Source organism: Pimephales promelas, chromosome 24 (genome assembly GCF_988280905.1).
Source record: "Pimephales promelas chromosome 24, fPimPro1.hap1.1, whole genome shotgun sequence".
NCBI lineage: Eukaryota > Metazoa > Chordata > Actinopteri > Cypriniformes > Leuciscidae > Pimephales > Pimephales promelas.
In genome coordinates, this window is record NC_142792.1 from 21,097,271 (window position 1) to 21,115,165 (window position 17,895).

At 39.0% G+C, this 17,895-nt stretch overlaps 1 protein-coding gene across 2 annotated transcripts in view; it reads right to left on the reverse strand.

Moving 5' to 3' along the window:
- Positions 1–261: 261 nt before the first annotated feature.
- Positions 262–17,895, reverse strand: part of phf21b (PHD finger protein 21B) — a 61,701-nt gene continuing 44,067 nt past the window's right edge. For both annotated transcript variants that reach the window (XM_089126745.1, XM_039650679.2), the window contains exons 3-13: positions 16,813–16,905; positions 13,756–14,100; positions 13,512–13,637; positions 11,803–11,854; positions 10,943–11,019; positions 10,802–10,856; positions 10,533–10,555; positions 8,284–8,442; positions 6,501–6,567; positions 6,316–6,419; positions 262–3,968 (exon numbers count right to left, since the gene is read on the reverse strand). In XM_089126745.1, coding sequence (XP_088982871.1) covers positions 3,705–3,968; positions 6,316–6,419; positions 6,501–6,567; positions 8,284–8,442; positions 10,533–10,555; positions 10,802–10,856; positions 10,943–11,019; positions 11,803–11,854; positions 13,512–13,637; positions 13,756–14,100; positions 16,813–16,905 — 1,365 coding nt within the window. In that variant the 3' untranslated portion in view covers positions 262–3,704. The remainder of the gene's footprint in view (positions 3,969–6,315; positions 6,420–6,500; positions 6,568–8,283; positions 8,443–10,532; positions 10,556–10,801; positions 10,857–10,942; positions 11,020–11,802; positions 11,855–13,511; positions 13,638–13,755; positions 14,101–16,812; positions 16,906–17,895) is intronic.

The window sequence follows — 17,895 nt, forward strand, 5'->3', positions numbered from 1 at the left end:
GAGTGTTTCCTTTAAAACAAGACCAAACTTGGGTATATTCCAAAGCATTCTTAAATTACAACCATTTAAGTTTAAATAGTGCATTTTAACCCCCACTCTCAAAAAGGGGGGGGGGTGACAGTTAAGGGGTTAAAAGTGAACTCCTTTAACCTCTGTAATAATCCTTAACACACATTTAATATTGTACCAATATTGATACCATGTATCATTTTTTTCATAATTCTCCAAAGCACAAAAGAGCAAGACAACTCTTACAATTGATGAACTTCCATCAATCAACTTTAATAGATCATTAGATGATGTAAAAACTACATTGGCATATGTAAGACAAACACTCTTCTATTTGTACTATCCACTGGACAGTCCCCTTCAAAATGACAAAGAAAAACACAGTCCAAAGACATCTAGCTAAACACCTCTGTGTTGTCTTATCTCCTTCGCTTTGCTTCCTTCTCCATCGCAAAAGGACACGTCACATTTTGCAAGCCAAGTCAAAATGCATAATTAGCAAACAATTCAAAAAAAAAAATTGTCATTTTTTTTTTGTCTTCCCTCGTTTGTTCCTTGATAAAAGAATATAATTTGTTTTTTTGTTCAACGCAGTGTTGAGTGTAGTAAAATAGATCTGTATAAGCACTGCACAGTTTCTCCCGGAGAGGATATCTGAAGATATCTGAGGAACACGGGCCACAACGGGTCAACAGAAATCAGGGACGTGTCGCAATGTAGATGGAAGTGATATGAAGAACAGAGCACTGATATAGTTTCATTTAAACAATTCATGTATTCCTAAAAAAGGGCTGATAACATCAAATCCCACTCATTTTCTCAATCAGCGTTGTCTTGTTTTCCAATAAAAAAACTTATAAACAGCTGTAGAGCAAGACCAAAAAAAAATTCTCTGAAAACAAGTAAATGTACCTATTTTACTGGAAAACAAAAAAGAAGCTTGTTAAGAAAATAATTAGGTCTGCAGTCTGTACTCTGCTGCGAAACAATCCAACAGATGATATGCATTCCATTACATTCTGAATATGACAATACAGGACCTGAATGAGACACTCTGTGGGATGAGATTTAAAGTTCGCCAAGAAAACAAAAACAAACAGCACTTTTTATGATGTCTGTATATGTACAATACATATCCATTTATGGTTATACTTTAACGTGTTGATCTTGTTTTAATGCCTTGTACGTGTAACCATTTATAAGTATTAGGAAATAATTTGGCAAAAAAGCTTTTATAATGTATAAGTAACGCTTTACAGTAAAGCTGTACATTTTAACATTAGGTTACATGAATTAACAATGAAAATTTGTACAACATTAGGTTGAATTTAATCTCTACTTGATTTAAAGGAGTAGTTCACTTTTGAAAAAAACTTTTGCTGATAATTTCCTCACCCCCATGTCATCCAAGATGTCCACGTCATTCTTTCTTCAGTCGAAAAGAAATTAAGGTTTTTGATGAACACATTTTGATGGAACCAAACGGTTCAAGGTCCAAAACGATCGCTCATTTAAAAAAACAAAACAAAGTTTACGTTTTATAAGCTCAAATGGTTCGTTACGGTCCTATTCGAACTCGTTCATCAAAATGAACAAATCTTTTTCCGAGTCAATTCGTCCGTTTTGTTCGTTGAATGAACCGAATGACTCGGAAAAAGATTCGTTCATTTTGACGAATGAGTTCGAATAGGAGAGTGCGTCACAGAACAGAGCAAGGCGAGTGTTTGAGCTTATAAAACCTAATCTTTGTTATTTATTTTTTTAATGAGCGATCGTTTCGCTTGATAAGACCCTTATTCATCGTCTGGAATCGTTTAAAGCCCTTTGAACAGTTTGCAGTTTGCACTGAAAGTGTCTTTTGGACCTTGAACCGTTTGGTTCCCATTAAAGTCCATTATATGGTGAAAAATCCTGGAATGTTTTCATCAAAAACCTTAATTTCTTTTCGACTGAGGAAAGAAAGACATGAACATCTTGGATGACATGGGGGTGAGTAAATGATCAGCAAAAGTTTTTTCTTTAACCTATAATTGCAGCAAAAAAATATAAAAGCTATAGTTAAGTTAACTAATTTGTTTTATTCCAGATTGTAGGAACTAACAAAGAACAATCATACACATTTATAAATTACATAAATAGCAAAGATTAATAAATGCTGTGAGTTCTAAGATCATAAACGTTTATGCAAAAGCATATGTTAACATATAAAAAACTGAACTAGTGTTACAACACAATATTGCAATACATATCCAGACTTCATAGAAATGCTACACAAAAGACACGCACTACCAAGTGTAACAATAATTCAGCTGCATATTCCTTTCAAACTGAAGGGGGGAAATGATTCTGACTGTGGTTAAATAGCCCTTAAATGTACACACAGATGGTGTTATCCATTATTTAACACTAAATAAATCCACCACTGCGATCTCCTTTGTTGAGAATGATCGTTAAATGTGTGCAAATGTTTATTTGCGCTCTTTTGCGTTGTGTTAATGTAACTTCATCAAAGATGTGGCGTCCGTTTTCGACCCACGCAGGAAGACAAACCATTCAGACGAACATGCTAAACTTTCCCTCAGAAGAAAAAAAAAAAAGTATCATTTAAACGATTTCCCCCCATTGAGTGTTTTAGATATGAATTCTTTATTTTCATTCATCAGGCAGTGTTCACTAACAGTTTAAAATAATATTAATAATGCAACTTGGTGGTATCCTTGGAGTGACGTGAGATAAGTAAATAAAAACGTGATTCAACACTTAAAAATAAAAACGGACGAGAGCAAGATGAGATGGAAACGTTATACAGTTAACGGTACAAAAACACTCAGGGTTTTTGGCATATTTTATACGGCGGGGAGACAAAATAAACGTTTTTGGATTCCGGGATCAGGCACTCAAAGAACTCAAATGGCCTTTTTCGTTTCTGTTGTCGGGACAGCCGAAATAAAATAAAAAAAATCATATATGTACAACGATCCCTCTCTCCAATACTAGTTTGAAATCATTAACAGGCATCAGCATGAAAAATACTAAATTCATCACTAAAAAGGCTAAATTCTGTTGTTATCTTAAATACTTTGTTCTTTTATCTCTATTAATACTGAAAAATTATTTTTTGTTGTCGTCGTTGGTTTTTTTTACGTTTGTACGTTCGCAAATACACACAAAATGAACAAAATGAAAACATTTCCCTGTCTCGCTTTAACCTGAATTATTATGGCAAACTTTGTTCTTTCGGAAAATGCAAACGAGCATCTATTCGGATATATCAACGTACAGTGCTCTCCGTTTCATATGTCGCTTGTCTTCAACTATAACTATGCTAACCATCTCAGTAACCAAATGTGAACGATTACCCCCCCACCCCCGAAACGCACACACCAAACCCCAGTAAAAAAGAAACGCAAAGCATCATAAGAAATGTTTCTATGTAGAATACTTATTTTCATATATTTGCAACAGCATTGTAATCTAGTCATAAATACATTAAGGCCAAGAAAAATTATACATTAAAAAACAGTGGGTAAAAAAAAAAAAAATCTTGTGAGCACTGTGTGTGGTTGGCTTTAAAAAATACTTATGAATCGAGTGACGCTTATTTCTTTTTTTTTTTTACATTTTCCCATTATTTTTTTGGTAAGACATTACCAGAAGAAAAATGCACATCGGTCGTAGATCTTGTGTTTGTGTGGTCAGTTGTTTCCTTGCGGCTGAAGCACGCTTTTGTGCAGTCCTGCGGAGGGGCCAGTAGTGGGCGCTGTGGTGCTGGTGCTGCTGTCCGCGGCTTTGATCCACGGCAGCGAGAGCAGCGATGCTCCGGTGGTGGTGGTGGCCGTCATAGTCACTTGAATCATCTGGTCGCGCTGAATGAGTCGAATCAGAGTCTTGAGACGCTCCAGGGATGCCTGAGTCTCCTGCTGCTGACCCAGGAGACGCTCCTTCTGCTCAATGCATTTCTGTTGAGCACAACATTCAAATCATTCACTTAGTTGACACAGCAACACCGCTTCAACCAATGGCGTGTGTTTTGGTTTTTTTTTTTTTTCTGTCATTCTCTTTGGTGATGCTAGTCATACAGAAATGGCTAACTTTTAATCTGATAATTTGCTGTTATTCTATGTTCATCTTTTTTGAGTTGCTTCAGGTATGCATCAACCCTGTTACCATATTTTGCCCTAATAAAAGTCAAAAATACATTCCAAAAATTAGTAAAACTGTCAAAATGATGACATCGTCCTTTTGGGAAAAGAACTACTCAAATTCGCCTACTTCCATAAGCCTACTATACCCATCCGGGCCTCATCTGGGCCAACTATGGCGTATATGGCTCAGTTTTGGCAGTGGCCATATCTGGTCCACGCACACAAGTAGGTTTTAGGGCCAATCCCAATTCTACCCCTTACCCCTTCCCCTCCGTTTTGCGCGTCCACGTGAAGGGGTAGGGCTGTCCCAATTCTCTTTTGGTTGGAGGGGGAGGGCTAGGGGGAAGGGCCAGATAGCCCTTCAAACGAAGATTTTTCGGGAGCACACTTCAAACGAAGGGGTATGAGAAGTGTCACTGCTAACCCAGGCTGGCTGCCCAAGCGACAAAGGAGACACATACATTTAAGTATTTGTGTCTTTAATAAGTATTATAACGACAAATAATGATTTGCTTTATGTTACATTCAATATTGTGTTCATATTTACGGTCAGTTTCTTCACAGAAACATTTGTAAAAAAATCGCTAAAATTACTGTAGTTTGCTAGTGATAGTCCCGCAACATATTTTCGTCGTCTCCTGCGAACTTCACAAGATGCAAGAAAATAGCTGTAACCCACGCGACTGAGATAACTGCAGCTGTCGACGGGTTCTTGGAAGTTGTGATAAACATCGGCGCATCTCCTGTGACGTAGGCGCTAGCGACGACTTATGATGACGTTTAACGGAGGCGTAGTGGTGTCCCATTTCTTAGGGGAATATTTTCACCCCTACGCATTGCCACTCTGTTTCAAGGGTCAAGGGGAAGGCGAAGGGGTAGGGCTAGGGGAAAGGGAAGGGGTAAGGGGTAGAATTGGGATTGGCCCTTAGTGTGAGTTGTGGCTTGCCGTGTGTGGCCCATGGGACCTTTTCCACTGCCAGAACTGAGCCATATGTGTCGCCCCCTGGTGGCCAGTCCTAGTATAGGTTATAAACCCCGCCTCCCCATGTTATTCAACGGGACGTGAGACCAACTAAACAATTAAATTACACTTCACATATCCTTTATCCAAGATGGTTTCTGTCATTTTGCGTTTGATTCAGCGAGAATGAGGGCGCGGCCTTGATTTCGCGGCTTTACTTCCTGCTCACGACTGCGCATGTCTGGTCCCGAAAGTTCCAAGATGTCAGCGCCATATCGGGACATTTGGCGGCTTCAGTTCTCTCTGATGGAAAAGAGCGAAGGGGCGTCGTCCATCTTTTTTTTACAGTCTATGGCCACAACTGGGCCAGACGGCATTTGCAATTTGGGAATTTATAGTATTCATAAACAGTATGCGAAAAGTACCTGGCTGACATACTACTACTTCCGGCGATATTCTGAAGTGTACGTCTGAAGCAACGTAACTGACGACGTAGGTCACATGATAATGACAACATGGTGGATGTAGTACGTCCGAATTTTAATTTAAAGTAAGTTTCGAATCAAATGTACTGTAGTACCTATCATAGACTTCAGACGCAGTCTTCGTCTCTTCTCTTAAAAAAATTCAACCCTGTTACCATAACGATGCAACTGATTCTTGATCAATTTATTTTTCTAAGAAGCACACTGTAGTTGTCAAGACTGTTCATTTCAACCCCGTTACATTTCTAAAGGTATATCATATTTAAATCACAAAAACACAGGTATTGTAAATGTATTATTTCTTACCTGATAGAATGTTTATTATCTTGCAAATCTTGTACTTTTTTACAAAAAGAAACGATGTTTTGAAAAAGACCAAGATACTTAGCACATTTAGGGTGACAGCAACATGAATACACACATTTACGCTAAACAAAACTAGTAGAGCATGCCAATTTTAAAAAAAAAAAAACTAAACCAGTACAACGTCACATACTCATGTTACGTTTAGCACCAGGGCTGGGTATTGATACAGATTTCATGATTTGAATCGATTTTGATTCACAAAAGCACTCATTTAGAAGCGATATCGATTGTTATTTTATTGACCAGACGTGTTTTGCAGTTGAAACACAATTGGGATCGTTAAAGTGAAGATCGATTAAAACTGTGTTCTCTACATGGCAACCCAGCCCCATTTAGCTCAGTTACTTACAGACAAAGAACTGCAGAGTCTCTGGTCCTCTTCGCTCAGATGTTCACACTCAAGTTTCAGCTCAGTGTTTCTCCTCATTAGCTTCCTGCGTTCCTCCTCTCTCACTGCACAAACACACACATCATCATCACCATCATCATCATCACTGAGAACAGAAAGTGATTTACATGTTTTGGACAGCTCACCTGTTTTATGTGTAACATACGACTGGATGAAGTTCTGTGGCCAAGACAAGTTCTCTTTGTTCAAAACCTTCAAATGAAAACAGAACAGAGAATATGAGCGGATTGTCAGTGTCTTATTAGGTCAAACAATCTTCTAGTAAAAATATCTAAATGTCCTTAAAACAGAAATCTATTTACTTTGATAACCACACCCCAGATAGCAAACTGACATTGAATCAACGTGGAAATATGACATCGAAACAACGTTGATCTGACATTGTTTTGCTCATCGAATTAACGTTGAACCAACGTCAGACGCGTCATTCTTTCAAAACTAACGGAAAATCAACTTGAAATCAACGCGTTGTTTCAACGTTATGAAAGCAAACCAATTTTCGATTTTCATTTAGCTTTGAAGAATGCCGCGTCTGACGTTGGTTCAACGTTAATTCGATGAGCAAAATCAACGTTGTTTCAATGTCATGAGAGACGTCGTTTCCACGTTGATTCTATAGCCATGTTTCCATCCACTTGTCAATCGAATTATCTGAAATTCGGTTAAAAAACTCATGCGGATAAAGCTGGTGAAAGTGTGTTTCCATCCAATGGCTTTAAAGCGAATAAAAACCTGTACGTAATGACGTCACATGCTGTTTTGCGATCAAATTGGTATATCGAATTGATTTGAGACATTTTAAGGTGTTTCCATTTATTTTCGCACTGAATCGAACAACATTCAAGCAAACTTTTGCGAACAAAGTTTTGTTAGACAAAACGGATCGCGCCATCTACCAAAAATGATCAATATTTCACAAGTTGAAGGCTAATAATGCTTATGTGCCAGCTGATTGCGACATATGAATGGGATAATGTATGCGAGGCGGTTGTTGGTTGTATTCGCTATAACAACCGCCTCGCTATATATTATCCTGCTTATTAGCCTACATATAAATCAACCAAATAAATAAATAAGTCAATAATTTGACACAAAATATTGACTTAAAAACGAGTTTATTGATTTAAAAACGAGTATTGCTTCTGCTAAAGAAAATAGTCTGTTCCGTCTCTGAACTGCGTCCATGGCAACGGTGTGTTATTCTAGCAGCGCCGCAGTCTGTTAACTAGAAATAACAGACCACATTCTACATTACAATTCAACCAAGCCACGTAAAAACAAGCAAAACTAACATAAGAAAACAGCGACGCTATAAACATTGCTATGATGATGACGATGCACGTATGCCCGACGACAGCGGAGGTGACTGTGGTGTGGGAACGACAGCGCTCCATCAGTTCTGGGAGATCGTGGTTTACGGAAACCCTTTGGTTGAAGCATCTTTTTGCTTTGTCCACTTACATCTGTCTTTGTTGACATCCGCCATGTGTGCGCAAACAGACTGGCCGGAAATGAACTCGTCTTCTGACGTGTTGCAACCATAAAAGGGCATAAAACTTAATCGCAATTCATTATTTATTCGGCAAATAACGTTTCCATCAGCTTTTATCGCATTAGCCGTATATCGATCAAGAGAAAATCCGATGAGACCGAACGTATTTCATTTGAGTCGATTTTCATGAAATTTCATCGAATTTTACTGTTTCCATAAGACATTTTTCATTCGATATCACTTAATTCGGATAAAAACGTGTCGATGGAAACATGGCTACTGTCAGTTTGCTGTCTGGGACAAGACTACAATACGAACACACCACCGAACTGAACAACACCCGAAATGCATTATTTTCCTGTTATTACTCTAAATCTGCTTTGATACAATTTCGATTGTAGAAAGTAAATAATTACTTTCTTCTGGCACTTAGGGCACATCCAGATGCCCCGGGTGGCAGTTTTGAGAGGTGGGTTGAGGCAGTCGGGGTGGTAGGCGCGGGTACAGGTGTGGCACGGCTGAAGATCTCCTTCCTGTTTACACACTGCACAGTGATCATCATGCTGCAGCTCCTCCTGCGACACACACATTTACAGAAACACGCCACACAACAAGTTGTCAGGAATTTTTAAGATGTCCATTTTATTTGAACAAGTAACTATTAACCCTTTCACAAGCGAAACATGTTAAACTTTAAAAAAGGAAAGTTGAAAATATTCAAACTAAGCCCTCTGCATGAGTCCATTATTATCATGTTACCTTTTCCATGGCAATGCATTAACGTGTCAAATGAAAGTTATTAACACAATATGCCTGACGTGAATAAAAAGCAAATTATGTTAAAAAAACAAAAAATGTCTGAAACAAAATCAAAGTAAAGTACTTAAATAGAAACGTAATAAAGTACGTAAGCAAAGACTTTATTGGATTGTCTTTATAGTATTAAATGGAATGTAATGGTCATTTTACTTAATTACTTGTATTGTTTTGGGGGGAGATTTGCACTTCATCCCGGGAACTGAATATTGCAATTTTCCTCAGTTGTATTTAAAGCATAAAGAACCCGTTTGTGTGTTTTCCACAAAAAAAACAAACAAAAAAAAAGTAAAAATTCATACAGGTGTTGTATGGACAGAAAGGCTGCGTTTACATTGCGATTTTTTACACACATCTGATCTGACACAGATGTTGCACACAAAACCAGCAAACTATCCGATTCAAAAACCTGAAGGTCAACCATCTTAAAGTGATCACCAACAGAATTATTTTGGGCAGGGATGAATGTAAACACAGATATCGGAAACCAGTCGTGTCTAAAGTGAATGTGAATGGTCAAAAATAAAAACCTCAGATCTGTACATTTAGACTTGCAGTGTAAACACAACCCAAATGATGAAAGTTCTCCTAATATATTTTGGTCATTTTTGTATACACTCACCTAAAGGATTATTAGGAACACCATACTAATACTGTGTTCCTTCAGAACTGCCTTAATTCTACGTGCTATTGATTCAACAAGGTGCTGAAAGCAATCTTTAGAAATGTTGGCCATCCAGGGCACGAAGCTCCCGTTCCACCACATCCCAAAGATGCTCTATTGGGTTGAGATCTGGTGACTATGGGGGCCATTTTAGTACGGTCAACTCATTGTCATGTTCAAGAAACCAATTTGAAATGATTCGAGCTTTGTGACATGGTGCATTATCTCAGTGGAAGTAGACATCAGAGGATGGACACATGGTATCCATAAAGGGATGGACATGGTCAGAAGCAATGCTCAGGTAGGCCGTGGCATTTAAACGATGCCAATTGGCACTAAGGGGCCTGAAGTGTGCCAAGAAAACATCCCCTACACCATTACACCACCACCACCAGCCTGCACAGAGGGAACAAGGCATGATGGATCCATGTTCTCATTCTGTTTACGCCAAATTCTGACTCTACCATCTGAATGTCTCAACCGAAATCGAGACTCATCAGACCAGGCAACATTTTTCCAGTCTTCAACTGTCCAATTTTGATGAGCTCTTGCAAATTGTAGCCTCTTTTTCCAATTTGTAGTGGAGATGAGTGATACCCGGTGGGGTCTTCTGCTGTTGTAGCCCATCCGCCTCAAGGTTGTGCGTGTTGTGGCTTTACAAATGCTTTGCTGCATATCTCGGTTGTAACGAGTGGTTATTTCAGTCAAAGTTGCTCTTCTATCAGCTTGAATCAGTCGGCCCGTTCTCCTCTGACCTCTAGCTTCAACAAGGCATTTTTACCCTCAGAACTTTCACATACTGGATGTTTTTCCCTTTTCACACCATTCTTTGTAAACCCTAGAAATGGTTGTGCGTGAAAATCCCAGTAACTGAGGAGATTGTGAAATACTCTGGCACCTACAACCATGCCACGCTCAAAGTTGCTTAAATCACCTCTTTCCCATTCTGACATTCAGTTTGGAGTTCAGGAGATTGTCCTGACCAGGACCACACCCCTAAATGCATAGAAGCAACTGCCATGTGATTGGTTGATTAGATAATTGCATTAATGAGAAAGTGAACAGGTGTTCCTAATAATCCTTTAGGTGAGTGTATATAAACCATGTCAAGAACATCAAAACTATATCTTTTCTTGCCGCATGAGATTCACACACACACAAAGTGATGTTAGAGTATAGACGTACCTTCCAGCAAAGCTCCTCAGAGTCTAGCATGTGAAAGCAAACAGCAGGTTAGTAGCGTCACACTGACAAGACTGTGTTATTAGGGTTACTCCAGTTTAACAGCGGTGCTGACACGTGCTTAGCAAGTTAAAGCAGTGAGTGTTTGGTTTAACAACTGGTTAAACAACGAATTAAAACGTGAGCACTTGGTGAATCTGTTCAAACATGTTTCTGTTTCCCATGCGTTATTTTTTCAGCTAATTTTTGACAGAAGCAGAGATCTATTTTACCTCTTGCCGACAGAAACATGCCACTGTTCAGGTAATTCGAAGCGAGTCGTTTGCGCTGAAAAGCAAGACACAAGATGTTTTACAAACGAATAGTCCTGAAATGAAGTGATTGTTTAAAGGAGTTTGGACTGGCAGACTGACCTCTGGTTCAAACAGTCCGCTGTATGCAGGGTTAGCTGTGCTTCTCCTTTTCCTTTCCTGCCGTTTACTCTGGATCTCTGGAAATTAAAACACGTCTATGATGAATCTTTACACCCCAACATCTCAGATTCCGTTTGCTTCTGTGTTTCACTGTTTCATTCAGAGTTGAGCAGAATTAAGAATAATTGGCTTGTTTCAAATATGAATATGAAGCCCAGACAGCAAACTGACATTGAATCAACGTGGAAACGACGTCTCTCATGACATTGAAACAACGTTGATTTTGCTCATCGAATTAACGTTGAACCAACGTCAGACGCGGCATTCTTCAAAGCTAAATGAAAATCGAAAATTGGTTTGCTTTCATAACGTTGAAACAACGCGTTGATTTCAAGTTGATTTTCCGTTAGTTTTGAAAGAATGACGCGTCTGACGTTGGTTCAACGTTAATTCGATGAGCAAAACAATGTCAGATCAACGTTGTTTCGATGTCATATTTCCACGTTGATTCAATGTCAGTTTGCTATCTGGGAGGTTATTTGGAGGAAATTGAACTGGAATGTATTTCAAACCAATTCAAACACAGTCATGCAGCAGATGAACACACACCACTAATATTGACTGATTGTGGTTTTTTTTTGTCCCCAATATGAATTTCCCCGACATGATTTTTTTTTCCAATTAACTCTCCAAGATAACTCACATCAAAACAATTACCCATCAATAAAAATATTTTTACTTAATCAGACAGCACCACAAAATGTCCTTAACAATAAAATACATTTTAACATCAAAATGTCAGTCTATTGATGATTTTATTGATATTTACCTCCATTTTACAGATTTTACACATTACTCACCCTCCAAGTGTTCTGTAGTGACCAGGCCTAGCCCGACCATGAAGGCAATTTTCTGTAGGACAGAAAGGTTAATTAAGTTAATTCATTAAACAGGATTCAATGTTCCATGTTAACTTTATTCTTTCCCTTCTGGACTAGTTTCACTTGACAACATGGCTGAACACTGGCAACAGTTCTTTCACTGACTGTCTGATTCATTCTGCACCCAAATTGTCTCAGGTTACGACTGTAACCTATGTTCCCTGAGAACAGGGAACGAGACAATACGTCTCCCCATAGCGTCAATCGACGTATTGTTGAGATCCCTTCGAAAGGGAACTAAGGCTGCCCTCCAATAGTCGGCTAAACGTTAATCAACGAGAAGAGACTACATTTTAATTAGTTGATTAGTCAAAAATATATATATACTCTTGAGATTCCCCTACTTCGATATGGTAAAAGCCCCCATGTGGCGGGATAGTTTACAAGGTAGTTTGTGATGCAAGAAACATCGTCGTGTTTTTGAGACTTTTTTTCACTGCAGTTTTAGAGAGAAAATGCTCAGCAATGTTGTTGACATGAATTTACACATAATTTGTCTAAAAAAAATTAAAAACACCACATAGATATGGAAACAACATGAAAAACTTTAACTTCCACGTCTATGCCATCATCCCAGCTAACAATTTTACGTTCTGAGAATGTTAGTTTTTGGTTTCCAAGAACGTTCCCTATTGGTGATCCAGGAAAGTTTTCTTAACATAACTAGAACGTTCCCTTAAGGTTAGGGGAACGTTCTGGAAACTTTATGGGAACCTTCCCTTTAGGTTATACAGTACCAACAGGGAACATTCTCAAAACATTCTCCTTAGCTTATCAAATTAAACCTAAAAGTAACCTACAGAGATCTTTCCTAGAACATTCTTGTTTGGTTCCCAAAAAAATAACCAAATGGGAACCATATGGGAACGTTAGGGGAATGTTCTGTGTTTGCTGGGATAGTGCATCTTCTCAAAGGCCAGCTTCACTGTCCTCTGTGTCTCAAGACAAAGAGCTCACTTCTCTCTGACAATGTGGACAAACTAGTCTTCCTTTCTCATAATATGAGAAGACTGAGACTGGAGGACAAAAATAGCGATGGGGGGTCAGGTTTAGCCTAATTGTCCATATTGTTGTAGTGCTTCAGATTGCTGCTATACATTTTAATTATTAGCTTTTTAAAGTTGAGTCAGGGGCAAAATCTAATCTGATTGGCCACCTGCAACTTTACAATGTATCAAAATTCTACAATGACCGTTTTTTGAGAACCAGTCAATTGTACAGAAGTTTTTGGGGATAATAGCATATCTTGAATTCAAGGGAGAGATTTGCTTGAGGCATTAGTAACAAGATATACTCAAATGTACTCATAGGATTAGCAGTTTTGTAAATGAATGGCATCTATTTCAGTGTTGTTACACTCAAGTTCAGACAAAACCAAACTCTGACTCAAGATCGAGACCAACACCCCACTTTCAGGAGAATTTGGACAGCCTGGACACTGACTCAAACAACCAGATCTCAATTAGTCATAGAAAATATGGTTTTGGACTCCAACAATTTGGTCTGGAATACTACAATTTTGATGTAACTGGTTATTTCCCATGCCGATCAGGTCAATCTCTTCTCAAGAATTACTTGTAATGTGGACCAGACTTCGTGATAACAGTCAAGACAAGTTGTGTGTATACCTCTGGATCCTCCAGCTTTTTGGCTGGGGTCGAGGGGTCTGGGCTTGGCTCCTTCACAGGACTGTCATTTTGTGAATCTGGAGAACTCTTGCAGTAGCTGGGAATCTGTGGCTGAATAATAATAACCTGCAGACACACATTAAACCTCTTAGACAAATCAACTAAACAGTATTCTGGGCATCTACATTTATAATTTGTGGAATCATGGAAGTTCAAAGCTGAGCATTATTAGGGATCTTCAGACCTTGCTGTCTGGGCTGAAAATCAACGGTTGCACTTTGATGGCCTCAGTCATTCCTGACACCCCATGGGCGGCCGGCGAGGCTGCAGAGATGATGGCATACGCCACCCCTGGGCTGGCGGACGCCGTGGACACACTCGGCACACACGAGGGCGATGAGGAACTCTGTTCCTGCCCGCTGGACAGTCGCTCGTGACTGAAGGTGCTGTTGGCAGTTGGCAAAGATGCGCCTTGGCTTTTTGGGCTGACCACAGACATGCTCTGCGGCACGACCAGCATTTGACTGGACTGCTGCTCTCGGCATGGGCTGTGGGGAAGGCTGTCTGGAATGAGGGTCTTTGGCCTAACCTAAAGAAACACAGAGCACAAAGCTTAGTCCCCTGAGCGGACACCAGCAGCAGATGGTTCTTGGCTTTGGCTTAAAATATATGTTCATCTCTTAAATGAAATCGTTCAATCTTTCAATTCTAGTTTTGGGTAATGTTCGCATAGTTTCAAGGTGGTTCAGATGAAACCAGGGATGCCAAATTTAGTTCCTGGGGGGCCACAGTCTTGCAGAGTTTAGGATAAAGCTCCTTCCACACCGAGTCCAACATTTTTGTATGCGTTTTTTCGTATTCATCATTCGGTGGCTCTGAATTGTCAAAACACCCCTTTAAATGCTTGCTACGGATGCGAAAAACTCAAAAAATTGAACCCGATTTAATTTTTTTTATGACGGACGAAAGATTCTGAGATTCTTCAACGTGAGGCCGTATTTATTTTGTACCGTGTGAAAATTTCGAACAAGAATTTCGGACTACAGTAATACATGCTGTTAATTAATATTACTCAGTCCTTAAAGGGGTCATGAACTGGCTTTTTAAATTTTATTAGATTGTTGTCTGAGGTCAACTTATGACGTTCGCTTGGTTTTTGCTTTCAAAAACATCAAAATGAATAAGTAATAGGCTATTTTGTATCCAAGTTTTGAGCCTACCTGAAAAACGCTGGGTTTTTATGGGCATCTCGCACTGAAGACTTGGAAGTAAACGCCCACTGCTGTGAGTGGATAACAGTTTTGCATATTATAATGAGTCCCGACGATTAGGGTTGGGTATCGTTTAATTTTGAACGATTCTGATTCCGATTCCTTGTTTCGATTCCGGTTCCTAACGATTCTCGATTCCGATTCTTTTAAGAGGCAGGGTCAAAAAAGTTAAGCTAACCTTGCTAACCAACGGCCTTTCTGAAGGAAATACTCCTTCTGTAAAAATACTCCTTGTCACAAATTTTGCATTTTGCCGAGATTTCGTTATTTTTAGAAAAGCGAAGCCACACTTTGGACCACCGACGTAAGGTACTCATGTTCGACTCGCGTGGTTATGCCAACACTTCTGGTAGACGCTTCTTCGTTGGTGTTGTTCAGCGGTTTCTTCTTCCGCTCGGCGGACTGTGAATATCGAAACTAGGAATCGAAATTTTAACTTTTGAACGATTCCGGGAAAAACGAAAAGTTAGTCTCGGTTCCAATCGATACTCGATTCTCGATACCCAACCCTACCGACGATGCACTTGGGGGAAATTGTTTTGAAAACATCCAATGTTGTAAAATAGCAACCGGAATGATTAGACCCAGAGTCCGTGTGTTGCACAATTCCTGTCAGATCCAATATAGACGCCACAGCACCGTTCTTTACTCTTAATCGGTCTGCAAATCCAGTCTTGTTGACAAAACAATCCTCAGTGAAATGAAGCGAACAGACGGACGATGTTTTACCTCATCAGCTGGAACGTCATTAAAAATAAAGTTTATCCATGCAGTCCTATTGGAATCCAGAGGAAGCTTATGCAGCGACTGTCTTGCACAACCAGGCACTGCACAATATTCTGTATTGCTCGTTGTCATCACGAGGTAGGCATCTATGTTATTTAGCTATGCGTGATTGTCATAGTTCCCCACTTTGAAAAACAAGTCGTTTGTTGAGCCTGGTGTCAATAAAAGCTTTTATTGGACTAATAAGGACGTTTTCAGTTCTGAAACTTACAGGATATTTTTATAATATGATGACCTCTTAGATGTCAAAAGCTCAAGGAAAATTAGATTTCTCAGTTCATCACCCCTTTAAATGTATCAAGGACACCTTAAAATGAAAATAAAAAAAAACGGTCAACTGAAATTGAATGTCCCAATTACTCATAACTCTGCACTGGAAATATTTCAAGTAAATACACTCCTAGTATGCCCATGTGAACAAGTGGAAGTGAGAGCATTTCTAAGTAAAAAACTAATCTTTCCAGCAACTGCATTCCAGCCCCTGATTATTACACTCAAAACTGTAATAATCACAATCCAACCCAAATGCATTACATAATATTTACATTTATACATCATATGTTGCATCTTATTTTCACAAATAAATACATTTTAATGTGACATGCACACATTGATACACATATATGTCCAATTCTGCAATGTGTGAGTAATCAATCTCTATACAAACCTGATGACAGAGGAATTTTTAAAGAGAACAATGAGTTGTGTATTCATTTTTGTATCAATTGATTTGTGCATTAACTTTTAGTTTAATTCAATTTATAAATTACTAACAATCAATATCCCTTCAAAGAATGAATAGTTTCTCAACTGGTGCCTCGTAAGACCGTTTTTAAGTGGGTCTTAGACTGTGCAGTCAAACAAACAACAACAACAGACATAATTCTGTTTTTCTGATGGAAGACTTTTATTTTGAAAGACGCGTGTGAAAGCTTGCCTGAGAAAAAACGCGTCGTCCTGATTCAGTATCTGCGGTCAGATGAGATGTTGTCAGTGTCATTATTCCAACGTTATATTATTTTCCAAACTTGTTACGAAATAAAAAGTCTCTCACCTCAGAAAAACAAACTGTCCTGTCAGCCATTTTGGCCACCTCTCACTTTCAGTTGCTCCTGTTAGAAGTCCCTGAGCGGTTTATTCTTATATTTCTTTCGAATATTTTAAACATGTCCGATAGAAAAATGATTCAGAATTAATTTGTGGTGTGTACATGTAAATTGGTTTGCTTTCGTGTTGTGCAGTACCTGAGGTAGCATGCTGGGTGAGTGTCCTGCCAGTCGCTGCAGAGAGCTGATGTGAGGCACCTTTATCGGGAACGCCGTGAGAGCTCCCAACATCTGGCAGAGAGAAAGGAAACATGTAAAGAGACAGGCCAAGCAATCATCTCAGACATTAGAGGGACAGAATGATGAGAAAAAGATTTGTAACTGTGTAGTTACATCATCTATTGCTCATGCGGCCAAACATTCACTTCCATCCTGTCGTTTTCAGTAAATGAACTCAAAAGCTGGAACATGCTCATGCTCTTCGGTAGGACGTGTCATGAGGTGGTGATTCAGGTGATGACTTTCGGTTTAGTGAGGTAGTTTGTTAACTCAATTATTGGTCAGAACAAATCTCTTATTTCTGACTAATCATTGGAAACTTCAAATCTGCATATGAAACTAACATTCAATCGTACAATTTCTTTCTTTTTTTTTACGTTACAAACATTCAACTCATCACAAAAGTTAAACCATAAAGGTTTATAGTTTGGATCTCAACACGGGTGTCAACAGCAGTGGTCAGATTTGAGTAGAAAGTAATTTAATGTTTCAGATAAAGAATTTATTAGATATCCCGACATTTTTTGAAGAGATGCACCGGTCTCTCACCAACCAGAGTTTTGGCTTATCTCTAATCCGGACTTGCACACAAAATGCACTGTAATTATATCCCGAAATGCCATTTGTGTGAAAATATTAGCCTAGAAAGTCTGCTAACAAGCCGTTAAACACAGGCCAGACACGAGACGCAAAGAGGAGAGGAAGATTATTTCGCGATGCTCGAAATATGGGAATAAAAATATCAATTTTGAATTGGGTGTGGGGTTTGTATGAATGTATCTCTTAAGGGAACTGACTGTCAGAATAGTTTTGATGGCCTCCATATTAAAGTAGTGTTTGTAAGCGCTTCTTTTCCATAAGCGCCATCTGCTGTCAGTGAGTGAATTTGCGTTTTCATACAGCCCTGTTTTTGTTTTGTGCAGGTGTTTCTTATGTAACAATTTCACACGGGTAAAGTCAGACAATCAATTATGCAATCTAATTTAAATCAAAAGCAACTGC